This window comes from Brachypodium distachyon, chromosome 1 (genome assembly GCF_000005505.3).
Source record: "Brachypodium distachyon strain Bd21 chromosome 1, Brachypodium_distachyon_v3.0, whole genome shotgun sequence".
NCBI classification, from domain to species: domain Eukaryota; kingdom Viridiplantae; phylum Streptophyta; class Magnoliopsida; order Poales; family Poaceae; genus Brachypodium; species Brachypodium distachyon.
In genome coordinates this window covers 71,353,692-71,368,115 of record NC_016131.3, presented here as the reverse complement: position 1 = coordinate 71,368,115, position 14,424 = coordinate 71,353,692, and the positions used below count along the sequence as shown (strand labels likewise).

The window sequence follows — 14,424 nt, the reverse complement described above, 5'->3', positions numbered from 1 at the left end:
CATTGTTTGTCCGCTCGCCTCGCCGCCAACTAGTGGCTCCTCGTCCTCCCTGGCAGTGGACCCCGACGAGGAGGAGAATGCGCAGGGGTGAGATGCCGCAACAGTAGGAGAGGAGGGGCGTAGTCGTTGTGCTTTGCTGCGAAGAGGAGGAAGGGAGGGGCGTCATTGCCGCACTGGTAGGGGAGGGGTGTCATGGCAGGGGAGAGGTCGGGAGCGTCGCGGCAGGGCACGGGGGGTGCCTGATACAAGTAATACATTTTCTTTCAATCATCTCTTTGATATAAGACACATTAAACTACTTTGATGAACTTACGTATTGGCAGCCCCGAGTGGCTATCATGATGGGAGTAGATACCATGGATGATTAGCGTCTCCGCTTGGTTCCTTGCTGTGTGGGTGCAGGAATTTTAGGGTCTATTTTTCGATGTTGATTTTCGAGAGGCCTCCCGGCCCGGATAAAGGATGGGAGTTTTTTTAAGAGGGGTGGGACAAGTCCATAGAATTTTTGTCAAAAGAGTCGAGGGAAAAATGAGTACACAGAAAAATTCTGCAGGTCTCGAACTAGAGGAAGGAAAGGAGTGTTAGTTCATTCTCTTCGTTACAGTGAACTCAGGATAACAAGCTACTCCCTATGTTCCATATTTTTTGTCGAGATATTACATGTATCTAAATGTCTTTTAGGAATAGATACATCCATATTTAGACAAATTTGAGACAAGAATTATGGGACGGAGATTTTCCAAACACATAGTAATTTTTTCAATTAATATCAAACAATATTATGAGTTTTGAACAAATGTGGAATAACATTACGAGTTCTCAAGAAATTTGAAATAATAGTTGGATGATTTATGACTACATAAACTTAAGCCCTTTTTTTCTAGATCCATCACAGATGAATGTTGAGGAACCCATCAGATAGGTGGAGACCCAAACTAGAGGCGGCGCTTCCACTGTACCGTACGCTAGAGCACCCTGAGAAGACATGCTTTTCTTTAGAGTGACATACTTTCGTTGATATATACATATTTTTTTCAGTATAGTAACCTACAATAGCTCAAAATATTAGTTAACCTCATGCATCAAAGTTAGAGTTGCTCCAATCGAACATTCGGGAGATGGTCCCTGGCACTGTGAGCTAGATCACGAGCCACTCAATCCGTTGTCTCCACTACATATTGTTCGCATACTAGTAAAACACTGAAAAACTAGTTTACTTACATTTTGAGGGTCCAAAAAATTATATTCACCTCTATTTTAGCAACTTACTGAGACTGAACAAGGGAGGACGAGCTTTTCACATATGTGATGTTCACCTCTAAGTACACAAATCTTAATGGCTCTCGGCCGCATGATGGCCTTACTAGTTGTTCAGAAAACCATAAGCAGCCGTTGAAGGAGGCAGGAACGACGATTGGGGCTGGGTGAAGGGTAGAGCCGTGGGTGCTCGCATCCACACCTGAGGCATCATAGGTGTGTTGAAGGGCACAGCCGGGGCCGCTGCTGTCCGAGGCAGATGCGCCACAAAGCGGTTATCCAATGGCATTGAGAGCCATAGTTGGCCATAGGCGTCAGTGTTCAGCACTGGCACTGGGTACGTCGACTGAATGTTCACTTGATGAAGATATCCTTCACCAAAGTAATGTTAGTGATAAGTCATTATATATAGTACGTCAAATAGAGCAAAATTACTGAATGCATACACCTGCTGATTTTTGTGAATAAAGTACTGCTTTGGAAGTTCAAAATTCTAAATCATTAGCGGGCGTGACCTGTTAAGGCTCCTCCTCTATCACCCGCCAAAAAAAAGGCTCCTCCTCTATCACAGCTTTTGCAGACTATCTACATTTAGCTTTCTTACAACGATTTCATTTGCAGTTGAAGTTTGTACTCTCTCCTTCAACATATGTTTTCCCCTTTTGAGAATTTAACGGTTTGCAATTCCTAATGATATTTTTTCGAGTTTTTTCAGAGTTAATCAGCACAGATTACTACTTCATATATCCCTTATGATAGTGATGCGGAAGAGAAGCTCCGGTACGTTCCAATTTGACTGGTCATGACTCATGAGAGCTGCAGGAGTTACAACTGGAAAAGTGGCCCTTTATCATTACACAACATCTCTATATAATTAGTTATTTCATGAAGCTCTGTCAAAAATTTGACGCCTGACAAACCAGGGTGTGAAACATTTAGTTACACGAAATTTAAACCAACTTAGTATCCTACCGGTAACATTGGCAGCTGTAATCTAAAGAAAGCGCGCGTGTGGATAAATTTTTGCACATTTTTCTTAAATTTTAACATCTAATAAGACTATAACGTTAGTAACTTCCAATATTTATGGTTAAATATCTTGGGTAAAAAAAAGGATAAAGAAAAGGACAGCACCATCTCACAAACATTTGATAATGTTCTTACCTGATCCTGATGAAGTCAAATTGGATTGCGGGGCTTCTGGAAAACTATGTGGCAGTACAAACTGGGGCTACAATTGGATTAGCTGATGGTAATTGTGGCAGCCTGGGTGTGTGGTATCGCCATGTTCATAAAAACTCCCATAGTAGTTGCCTACGTTCAGCATGTTCTGTTGTGGTCTCTGTAAAGGCATAGTTAAATCTGTGTTAGTAGAGAAGATGGAAAAAGGACACATACATAGACGAAATAGGCATGATTACAGCATACCAGATTGTTTACATTGCCATAGCCTGATGAAAGATGATCATTCAACGCAGAATTTTGAGCATGGCTGTCTTCCTGCGCACACAACCTTCAGAAAATAACAAGAAAAGAAACATGTAAACGCCATTAGGTAAAATAATTTGTGGGGGATTTGGAAAACTACATACTAAGTTTGACAAAGATGTGTCTGTTTGTACACAGTAAGTATGAGAGAGTTGTATCATTTTGTACAAGACGAACAAACCAGAAAAAAAAAACATGCCTTGGATTTGTATTCAGTTGTTCTGAGAATGTACAAGCAAGAAAGGGTATCTGGTACAAACTGGTTCCCTCAGCAGAATATGGTTCAAGTATTTCCACTGTCTTCATTCGAAGGTCAACACCGACCACCCATGCCTTCTCATCATAAAGCCCCACCTTAGAGCTCAGGTAGACAACATCGTCCCGATGAATGCTGATGACAGGGCAGCTTGTTGTCAGTTTCCTCAACGTGCATTTTCCAGCGCTATCATCCCATAGCTCAAACAACATCGTATACTGCCTTGGGTTCTTGACCAAGATGCCGTCAACATGAACCGTGTGCCCCTTACACCAAAGGTTCCAAGAGGTATGCCGATAGCATGTTCGGATCTTCCAAGAATCGGGATGATAAGTAGGTTCCATTTCCACCAGATCCTCATCGTTGACTAAAAAGAGCTCTGAATCATAGATAACATTTACGCTGTCAAGATCCTTGGTTGTCTTGAAATTCAACTTCTTATTGCTATCAGCGGTAGCAGGTGTCTCATAATGCTCCATCTCAACAAACTTGATAACACCATTGCAGCAGGTGACATCACGGATTTCTTGTGGGTCGCCTTCCCCGTGCAAGTTGAATTCGGGCTTTGGTAGTGGGATAAAACGGAGAACGGGTTCCGTGTCAAACACATCGCAAACGACAATGCCTCGCCAGAGGTCGACCCAGCCGATGGTACGTGATCCCAGCGCAATCACCTTCTGGGGTACACCGGGCAGGTCTTCCATCACAGCAGGAGAGAATTGCAACTCTAACGGCATGGAGATCCACTTGTTCGTCTTGGAGGAGAAGATGTGGAGCACATAGTGCCCAATATTCAGTGTCATAGCAAGATCGGCCACAAGAAAATTCCCATCATCGTCGTCGTCGCACGGCAAGATGCTGGCAAACGATCTAGTCTCGTCAGGCCGATCGTCAGGCGGGATCGGCGTAAGCGACGGCTTGCCACGGCCAGCCTTGTAGACGAAGTATTCAGCCAGATGAGTATTGAAACAGGTGCTTCGGGGGCCGACGGTGAAGGCGAAGCGGAGGAGGACGAGGCCCTTCTCCGAGAAAACAACCTCGGGCTCGACGTGGAAGTCCTTGTCCTCGAGCTCAGGGCCGTGAACGCAGAAGTAGGAGACGGCCGGTGATTCGAAGGGAAAGAAGGTCACCTTGACGTTGCGGCCGGTGCTCGTCTTGACTCGAGCGGTGTAGGCGTTGTCGTAGTCGTCGTAGTGGGCCTCCTTCCTCAGGAGAACCCAGGCAGGAAATCGCAAGGTTGCCGCGGCATCGATGGTGGGGCTAGCGGCGGCGGCAGCAGTAGTTGAGGTTGCGACTCTTCTGGTTGCTGCGGCATCGACGGTCGGCGGCCGGTAGAAACCCTCCATGGTTGTTGACGCGCAGCTCCTTTTCCGCAGAGCGCAGATCGAATATTATGAAGGCGGAGAACGGCGCGCGGGCGGAGCCTGAATTGGGTTTGGATTCGGCTTTCTCTCAGGATTTTCCAAGAAGATATATGTAGCTAGAGTACGCCTCCGAGCCGTGAAAGCGTATTCCTCCTGTTGGTTTGGTTTTGATCAAAATGCCATTTCTCCTTGCGATATACAGTATACAGGCAACATCATAGTACCTCAGATTCGCAAGCAATTTGTTTCCCAGATAATGTTCTCTAAACATGCCAGCATATAAAAGCGTCGGATCACAAATATATTACAGGTTTTTTGCAAAACCAAATCGAGGAAGCCTAGACTAAAATTGCTAAGCTGTTCTTTGCAGCGGCGCCCAACAACGGAGGCAGTGGCAGCAGTTCTTTCTCAGGCCTTGATACAGCACTGGAAATAGCTCAGGAACCTCTTCCTTCCCTGCATCAACAATTCCAGGTCAGCACATCTAGTTATAAATCAGGTTATACAACAAAATCTATGATAGGTGCTGAACATAAAAAGCCCATCATGTAATAGTTTTTTGAGAACTATCCTAATCAGGCTGCAGTTTCATATCGATGTACCCATCGAGTACCCTTGTAAGTGACAGCGACATCTGACAGATTGCAATTCTGAATGTTACGGCTAAACTATGTTTGTGAAAGAACTGTCTGACTTGTGGACATGGGTTTTCTTGGCAAATAATTTATCCACTGTCATAATCAACAGAAGAAGGGAATACAAATTGTGCTAATTAAGAGGACAATTGCTTGTAGCACACTGCAGGTTGTTGGTAACTACTGCTCAGGTTCTTCAACCTTATTTTGCCACTTCATCCCATACCTGCCTGATCATCTCTAACACTCTAACTAACTAGCTTATATCATCTTACCTGACTCAACTAATCATTAGCTCTTTCTAATCATCTTAACATAATTAATTGGATGCCCCCATGGACAGCGACATAATGGATATCAGTTATCACTTTATCAGGACAGCCTTTCATAGACATAGTTGCATAGAGATATGGAGCATATGACTAAGAAAATATGATCATTTGTGCTTGCCAATCAGCTGTGAGCTGTGACAAAGAACTGAATGCAAAAGGTTGGAATGGCCGGTGCTACGGCTCGACATATTCGATGACCTACCTATATGTGTTAACTGGCTTTGACATATTCGCTGACCTACCTGTTAACTGACTCCACTATCGATGCGGGTAGACAGACAAAGGCCATAGACTTGTTTAGGGCCCATCATATAATCATCTAAAATTGCTTAATTATATAATACTACTACACAGTCACATATGCGGTTCAACTTTTTGGTGCCTGTATTTATTTCTCCAGATCATCATAACAAGTTTTGCACTAAGAACATCATCAGGCAAATGCAGAGTTTTGCACTTGTTTTGGGTACCGTAAAAGGTCATTCCGCTTTGTTCTTTCCTTTCCTGGCCCTGTTTGACGACTTCGTACGGGGGAAACGTGTGTAATTAAGGCGTTAGTTAAATATTAACAAGTAGTGCTCCAATACACGGGTGCTACCACTTCCACATGCATTTGCACTATCAATCCACGGTCAAATGAGCTGTGTCTCGGAATACGAGTTTGACCAGGTAAAACCTCATGGCTGTTGTTTGTTGACTGCTCCTAGTACTTGACTTTGTAGTAGCACGAAACAACAAGCAAAACTACTACAGTAGGACTAGATGCCCTACTGCAGTACTGCTACTGGCTTAAGTGCTGAGAAACTGTAATCATATACTCGTACTACTATGATGTTCAGCATTCGTAACCCTGCATTCAAGAACGAAATCCGTCACCTGCCCATTTGCTAGAGTTTACCCTCGTATTAAGTATCAAAATTCAAAACATACAAAGGTTCTAGTATTTTCAATAGTACTTCCAGTACTACTCCAGTTAATACTCAACTGTTTGAGCAAGAAGACATTGTGGAAATCCAGTTTGGCCTTGGGTGACAGCAAAGAGATTACCAGTAAGTAGGGAAGAGGAGCTTACCGTTGGGGAGTCGTCGCGGCCGTGGAGCGGCCGGCGGTGGTCGTTTGCCGGCCGGCCGAGCTTGGGCTGCTGGGCCTTGGCGGGCTTCTGCTGCTGCTGCTGCTGCTGGGACTGGGCGAGGAGGTCCTCGTCGCCGCCGAGACTGGCGCGGGAGAGCTCCTTCTTGTTCTGCTTGCGCATCTCCCGGATCTTGGAGAAGTCCATGGAGTAGTCCGGCATCGCGCCGTTCTTCATGTCCCAGTCCCCGAACGCCGGCACCGTCATCCACGCGTTCACCCCCGCCGCCCCCTGGCCCTGCACGCACCGGAAATCTCTAAGCTTCAGGGGGAAAAAACGCATCACGCAGAAGAGAAATTCATGGAGATTTGTCCACGGGAAAGCCAGATAGGGGTCGATCCGGGGAGACGGAGCTTGGAGCTTCTTACCTCCTTGAGGTTCTCCATGGATGATCTAGCTCGCAGTCGAGGATGATGCTATCTTCTTCTTCTTCTTCTTCCTGCCGGAGGTGTGGAGCAGAAGCAGATTCAGAGGCTTGCTGGCCACCCACGGCACAGTGCCGAATTTGTCTAGCTCGAAGAGGTACAGATGTGCGTGGAGAGTGACTGGACTGGACAGAGGAAGGAGAGAGATCGATCGACAGAACTCCCAAGTTATATAGAGGCTTGACGACGAAAAATAAGAAATAATTTCCACTACACCTCCAGCTGGTACCCAGTATAGCTAACGGTGGGCTGCCCACTCTACAGCCAAATCTCAGGGCTTAACTAACCCCTTGCTAATGATCAGTCTGTATCTATCTACCATTAGAGCTGGGTGTGATTAGGCCATGACTCTGGCCGACCAAGACGCTGTGGCACGCGTTGTACTGTACGCCACGCGTCTGGGAAAGAGGCTACAGCTGGTGAGGACTGAAGAATTGATATCCGTGCCTCGCTTTGCTGGGCCAAGGCCAAGCCCACACGGCTTTGGGACGCACAATTGCCTTTCCCCGGAGCAAAAGGGCGGCGAGAAAAATCGGCGAACCCGTGTGTCCAGCTCAGGTGCAGATTGCAGCTTTCTTGGCGCAACAACGCATGGCGAGCGGCAGCTTGCAGAGAATGTATTGTTGCTATCTGTCACACGTCGACTACGAGGTTTCAGTGGGCTGGAAACTTGTGTTTGGAAGGGTTTTGGCCGTTCGTTTATGGGAATTCAAGGATATGCTTAAGAGACGTTTTTGGGAGTATAATCAACTAATCATGCGACAGCGGTGGACACCTGTGATTGGAAATTTGGAATGTTTATGATACTTTCGGTTATGTAGACTTGGCTGGTAAGCGATTCCGTTGCAAGCATCGCAGAGGCGGGATGAACGGAACTTTGTTCGTTGGGAAGAGTAGATGCTCACATTATTGTGTTTTCTGGAGCTTAGAAGTTTTAGCTTTTCTTCTGATATTATGGAATGGTTATAGTAGAAAAAGTTGTCTGTCCACTTGGCGAGTTAAATTCGTTTTGAACTAAATTTCCTTCTTCTTTTAAAACGATATAAGAAAAAAAAATTAAAAGGAGAGAGTACCCTCGCCTCTGCATCGAAGCAAGGTAAGATTTACAATAAAGTTTCGTAAAATGAGAGATGTTGTTGAGCACCGTGGATGGCATGGAGACGACATAACAGAAGACGTGAGAGTTCCCATCTTTCCAAACCTCCCATGAGGTGAGCATGACTAAAGGACCAAGAACTTTTGTTTTTTTCCGCAAGCCGCGAAAAGTACACATCCACCAATCCTTAACTGAGTTGAAGCTATCCAAAAGGGGGGGGTGAAAACTGTTGATATCAAGCCGAGTTTAGGTAGAGTTCTAGATACACTTTATCGGCACTTGAAAAGCAAGTATTGTAGTTTTCTGCTCCCACTTGTGAGGCTTACACAAATTACATAGTTTGCCAGACCAAAGTGTTAAAAGTGTTAGACAACCCGCTGTCCATATTTTGCAAGTCACCGAAACAGAATTACACTTTTGGCTGAAAAGATCATCTGTCTATTAACTTCCATTTTCCGCTCGAGACTTATCGGGTTGGCAGACAGAAAACTCTTCAAAGACAAATTTTATCAGCATTTTGTTTTTATGGAACAGTAAACTAAATTTTAGTTTGAATTGGATATATGCCTTGAGAAAGGGTCTGTATTAAAATTCGAAGGAATTGAAATAATTAGCCACACAAAACATTACATTGTCCAAAACGCTGTTCTTGTAACATCCACATCACCATATGGATTCAAACTCACCGCGCGCTACATCGGATCTAGCAAGTTCTTTTTTCAAGTTCTTTTTTCTTAAGGCGGGTGTAACAAGTTCTGACACTCTGGCTGTTATCAAAGTGGCAAATCCTCCTCTAAAGCTTTAGATGAGCAAGTCCTGAAGAGGCAAAATAATATTTCTCTTGTTACGTTATTCACTGCCCATGTCCAACTACATTATTACATCAAACATGGCTAATCTGACAAGTTTTTTTCGATTTGGTTGGGGTGCGCCAGCCTAAGCAGCAGTGCAACGCACTGGGCGACACGCGAGTGCCCCAGCAGCAAGCTACTGTGGTGGACCCTCCACATGGCCCACATATCAGATATTAAACTGATAAGAACAGATGCTACACTTGATCTTAGCCAAAAGCCGAGAAAGGTATGCTTCTACCCGTTACCCTAACTCTCGTTATATAGCGCGTCCTGGCCTGCCTTGCGCTGTCGCTGCGCGATGTGGGACTAAACGATAGGGGAGCACCGCAGCCAGCACGGTGTCCGTAATATGGCCGTAAGAGAAGCAAGCCCAACATAGATGGTCTGGTGTCCGTAATATGGCCTGACAATTCAACAGAGCGTCAAGCCTGTTCTCAAAAAACAAAAAACAGAGCGTCAAGCCTGATACAAGAACACGGGTTCATGAGTGTCAAGCCTAGTACTATTCCAACATCAAGGTCTCGGAAAACAAATCTACTTCTTGCAAACCTACTGAACAACAAGTTCGAACAGGAATCTGCAGATAATTGTACGAACAAAATTCTTAACTTTAGTATATCCTCTACAATGATTTTCTCATGCAGTTTTTTTTTAATGAAATGATAATGACTTGATGCCGATAATAATAGTGGAAATAGCTGGAGTCGGGTGCGTGCACAAGACGATGCTCGGACGAACGCGCTTTTTGTTTTGTCTCGTTAGGCACCAATCATGCCGGATTTCTAAGAAATGTGGTTTATTTAATTTCATTTTGTCTCGAGGTCGGCATGCAAACGCGACGGTTTGATCGGCAAGATCGTGGCAACGAATGGTCAAGGAGTCAAGGTGTTTAGCTTGTTGGATGTCATGTTCACACGATATAGGCAGGAAGAGGATGCGCATACTGTAATGGCATTTGCGCAAACTAACAATTGACATTTTCTTCCCCCATATCGAGTGAAAGTGACCGGAAAGCGTGTTGTTCGAAATCGACGATTGCCTCGTGGTGGTTTCCTGCTGAACTAAGCTAAGCACGTTCAAGAGCCAGGAAGCTGACAAGAATCTTCAGAAGGTCGTGCGTGCCAAGAACTGACAAGGTCGCTGCAAATGCAATTGATATTGAGAGATCAAGCGAGTTTACATTTTTATCTCTTCCCATATACGTATAATTTGTAACAGGGGATTCATTTATCAGTATACACATTAGCATCAGAAAAAGAAAAAGAAGAAAAAAAAGGAAACAACTGATGAAGAAATCAGCAGAAACGTCAGGCGTTCTGGGAGTAGAAGTCGATGATCTCCCGGAGGTCGAGGTGGAGGAGCGAGACGGATGAGCGCTGGCAGGCGAGCCAGAGGATGTGCTCGAAGAGGATGGCGTCGACGTTGAGGAAGACCGCCTTGCTCCCCCTCCGCTCCTCCTTCCTCGGCACCGTCTCCAGGAGCACCCGGAACGTGTCCACAGGCGCGCTGCAACAAAAAAGAAAAGGAGGAGCCACAGGGTGCTGCAACCCTCGCCCGCAAGGTGCTCGGCAAAATGTACACGTTCTACCGCCGGTACCCGCGCAAACACCAAGTCGCGGCCGCGCACTGCCGCCCGCGCACTGCGTGCGCACCTAGCCACGCGCGCCTAAGCCTCGTCGTGCCGCGCCCGTGCTCTGCCGCGTGCGTCCGCGCCCGCACTCGGCCGCCGTGCCCGCGCTCGGCCGCCCACGCCCGTGCTCTGCCGCGACGCCCCCGGAGCGCTCGGCCGCCCGCGCCCGTGCTCTGCCGCGACGCCCCCGGAGCGCTCGACGGAATGCTCGCAAGGATTGCCAACTCAAGAAACGTCGAGAACGAGGTCCCCAAGCCTCCCCCAGCGCGGGGCCGAGCGAGCAGAGGAGCGGCGCCACGTGGGCGCGCGCCAGGCGCCCCGGTGTGCAGTTTTGCTAGGGCAAGGAGTGAGACGCACGATGCATTAAATGAGTTGACAGGACGGGAGTTACCCGTCTAGTCAAGCAAACAGTGGATGTCCAATCTTACCTGTTAGGCTCTAGACCCCTAGCAGTGGAGTTGGCGCTCATGCATGCATACCGGCACACCGAGGAGGAGTTGCCCTAGCTCCTGGCTCGCCACTTGTAAACCATGCACCGTGGCACCTGTGGTATCTCCTTGGCTATAAAAGGAGAACTCCCGCTCATGGTCAAAGGGTTCCGGTTCAGTTGGTTCGTTTCCGATCAGCCTAGTGCAACATCGGCGATAGCCCAAAGTAGGAAGGAATACTTAGCCAAAAAGAGATCACCCCGGGGCTTCCCCCCGGCAACCCTGTAAACAGCTAGTTCTTCGGTAATACAAGCTCAGGCAAGTAAGACGTAGGGTTTTACACCACAAGGTGGCCCGAACCTGGGTAAAAAGCATGTGCATGCACCCCTGAGTAGTGTTCTTGGTGCACTCTGCGCTTTGCATTGGTCCCGCTGGCGATCGCCGGAGCGATCCCCGTAGCCCACTGCCGAACCTAAGAAGGGGGTGCCGGCGCACCCCCGGTGTCGGAGCCCCGTGCGACGACAATGTGGCATGGCTGGATGCCCTGCCATACCAGAGGATGGAGAAAGCAGAGAGCGAGAGAGAAAGCGGGGAGGAAGAAGGCGTCTTCGGTGCCGCTTCGGGAGAGTTGGGGGCTAGCTGGGCTATGCGGAGAGAAGATGGGCCGAGGCGGCTGGCTGGGCCGGCTCGGGCCAAAAAGGTAAGTTTTTTTTCCTTTTTCCTTTTATGTTTTCTCTTTTGTAAAATATTTTTTTGCCCTTTTCTTTGCAGATTTTAAAATCAAATATCATTTTGAAAAGAAGAGAAATAGGAGAATCCAATTATGGCACTAATAGTTGGAAATATTCAAATGGGCAAAAATGTACAAATCAAATCCCATTTCAATCTCGTTTGTAAAATATAGAAAAAGGAATTTAAATCCAAAAGAGAAGGGGAGGAAGATTCATATTTGAATCTTCTAGCAGACTTGCAAAGACCAAAGTGATGTTGACAACATCAAAATAAAGAGAGATTAAAGTTGATCACCCAAATAAAACATGTGATGACAAAACAACAACAAGAATTTATCAACAAGCAAAGTGATTCAATAATTCATCTGAAGTAAAAGTAAATATGACATGGCATGGATGCAAAAGTAAAGTCATGGCAACATTAATTAAATTACAAACAGGTCCAACAAGGGCTTAAAGGAATGTGTTGCTCTTGGACTGTTACATTCGGTTAGCACATCCTCCATATTCTTCAAGCATACAATTGATGCCTTTGTCATGGAGTTCATCCCCAGGTATGATCGGTAATCCTTCATGGATTTATTGGGATCCATGGATGCATCATAATTCTTTATATCACCAAAGGGTATGGCTGAATCTATATTCATTTGATTAGTTGCAATTATTGCTAATCCAAAAGGCCGAAATATTTGAAGTTCATGATCAGGTTTGTTGATTATTGCGGCTATACATACTTTGGTGGATGGAATATGCATGGTTCTTTGAGCAAAGATATATGGCCGATATATATTTATCGCCCTTAGCATATACGGCCGATTAAGTGTTAACATCGTCCTTAGATAAATGTGCTACAAATTATTTTTCAGCACACAAGTTTGCCGGAAAAAAAGGAGGGGCATGTGTTGTCAACCAATTTTGGCTTACAAAGGGAAGTCGACCAGAAGTTCCGGGTGCAAGGACGGAAGTTCTGCAATTTGCTCGAAGAGTAACAGAGAGCACCTGGAGGTACAGCCGAATGTGCGCGCGGAAGTTCCGGTCCTGGGAACGGCCGTCAAAAACAGAGATAAATAGGCATTAAGATCTAATCGGATTGATAAGCTGTCAACATAAAAGTTCTTCATGTTTTCGTGACGAACAACTTTTCTTTTGGAGGTATCGCATCAACAGATTTCGAAAGTTCGGGCCAAATCATCCGAATTAGACTCAAATTAGTGTTTTGGACGCGAATCCAAGCCCGTTTCATACAGGAGGGGTGCAGGCCGATTGTATGAACACCAATCGAACAAACACATCTACTAATTTCTTCTTTGCACCGTGAGGTCCAAAAGAACCACTTATCCTTCTTGAAGAGAATAGAGAAAGGAAGGTGACCTTGTAGAAGTTAGAACTTTAAGAAGCTGGAATTTACCTAGAGTGTAAGCCACACATTTCCATCGGTCCAACATAACAAGAGCGAATAATAATAATGATCGACGGGTGATCAGTCCATCTCACACCCAAACAATCCACTTGTACATGAATAGGTGGATTGAGCAACTTAACCCTTGGAATTTACAAAGGTAGCTAGAGAGATGGTGCAACAAGATTGGATAGAACAAGAAAGAGATCTTCAACAAGATATTCTTTGGATTGGAGTTGTCGAGGACATCGTTGAAGAGGACCACCAAGAATGTCGAGATATTCCAAAAACACAAAGTGAAGAGACGGTAAAAGGTTGATGAAGCATTGGTGAGGCCAAAACACATGATTGTGTACTCGTAAAGACCAAAATGAGTGGTGAAAGGAAAGTCTTTGGAATGTCCTGCTTTCGGATTTTGACTTGATGGTAACCCCATTGTCAAATTGAGTTATAGAAAAGACTTGCACACAAGAGCGCTGATCCCATGTATCTTTCTTCTCGTTCTTCGTCGTTCTTCAAGTTGGAGAGCGAATCCACGAGGCCCTGGGGGCGGTTAGGCCGACCCAGGGCAACCCATAGCCGCCACCACGCCCTGGCGGGGTCCCCCCCGGGCGAGCGGGGTTTCGGTCAGCAAAAGCGTCCGCCGGACTGTCCTGCGTATCGCGCTTCCGGTGAGCCTCCCTCGACGCGTGCTGCCACGCATCGCGCTCGGCGTCGGGGGTTACACGGTAACGTGTTTGTGTGCGAACAATGGGTAAACGGGTGTGGGTTATGTATTCCCATACCCGTACCCCTTCTACCCGATGGGTATGGAGTTTTTTCGGGTTAAAATTCTAGCCAAACCCGTACCGTAACGAGAAATTACCCACGGGGTATGCGGGTAATGACGCATCCCCATCCCTAGTTCACCCTGTCGCCTGGGCACAAATATAGGTGGCCAACCGACCGGCCCGGCACAAGCACGTCTAAAGATAAAACGGGCTAGGCCCGGGCGCGGCCCGTTAAGCCCGCTAATATAGGGGCCGGCCAGCTCGAAAAGTCCTCCTTCAGCCTAGACACAGCATCGAGCCCGGCTAGGCCGGCCCGGGCCCGTTGAGGCCCGGCTGGGTCAGGAAGGCCCATCAGGCCATATGTGCAAAAAAATAAAAAAACTAGTATATGTGCCAAAACTAGTTGATAGGATGGGCCAAATGTAAAAGTAAGTTGGATTGTGCCAGATTTTTTCGAGTTGATTGGCCATATCTTAAAAAAAAAAAAGATAAATGGGACCGGTCCGGCCTGAGCACAGGGTGGGCCTGGCCCGATTATTTTGTGCCAGGCCTGACACAAACGGCCTAAGCCCTGCCGGGGCAGCCGGGCTTTAGGGCTTGCCAAAAGGCCCTGCCCGTTGGCCACCTACA

At 46.5% G+C, this 14,424-nt stretch overlaps 1 protein-coding gene, 1 long non-coding RNA gene and 1 pseudogene across 3 annotated transcripts; all 3 read right to left on the bottom strand.

The window, feature by feature from the left end:
- Window positions 1–307: 307 nt before the first annotated feature.
- Window positions 308–4,378, bottom strand: LOC104582423. Its single transcript, XM_014896346.2, has 4 exons — window positions 2,945–4,378; window positions 2,686–2,770; window positions 2,422–2,599; window positions 308–1,629 (listed from the first exon to the last, which is right to left on the bottom strand). The coding sequence occupies exons 1-3, from the start codon at window positions 4,345–4,347 to the stop codon at window positions 2,489–2,491; spliced, it is 1,599 nt and encodes a 532-aa protein (XP_014751832.2). The 5' UTR covers window positions 4,348–4,378; the 3' UTR covers window positions 308–1,629; window positions 2,422–2,488.
- Window positions 4,379–4,569: 191 nt separating this feature from the next.
- Window positions 4,570–7,276, bottom strand: LOC100824941. 2 transcript variants are annotated; one of them, XR_001405557.2, is made up of 3 exons: window positions 6,830–7,266; window positions 6,405–6,698; window positions 4,570–4,821 (listed from the first exon to the last, which is right to left on the bottom strand). It is a non-coding gene; the product is annotated as an uncharacterized LOC100824941 (long non-coding RNA). The 2 variants fall into 2 exon arrangements; XR_002962545.1 differs by lacking the exon at window positions 4,570–4,821 and adding an exon at window positions 5,694–6,182 and having other exon boundaries at window positions 6,830–7,276.
- Window positions 7,277–8,903: 1,627 nt separating this feature from the next.
- LOC112270307 lies at window positions 8,904–9,066 on the bottom strand (annotated as a pseudogene).
- Window positions 9,067–14,424: the final 5,358 nt, after the last annotated feature.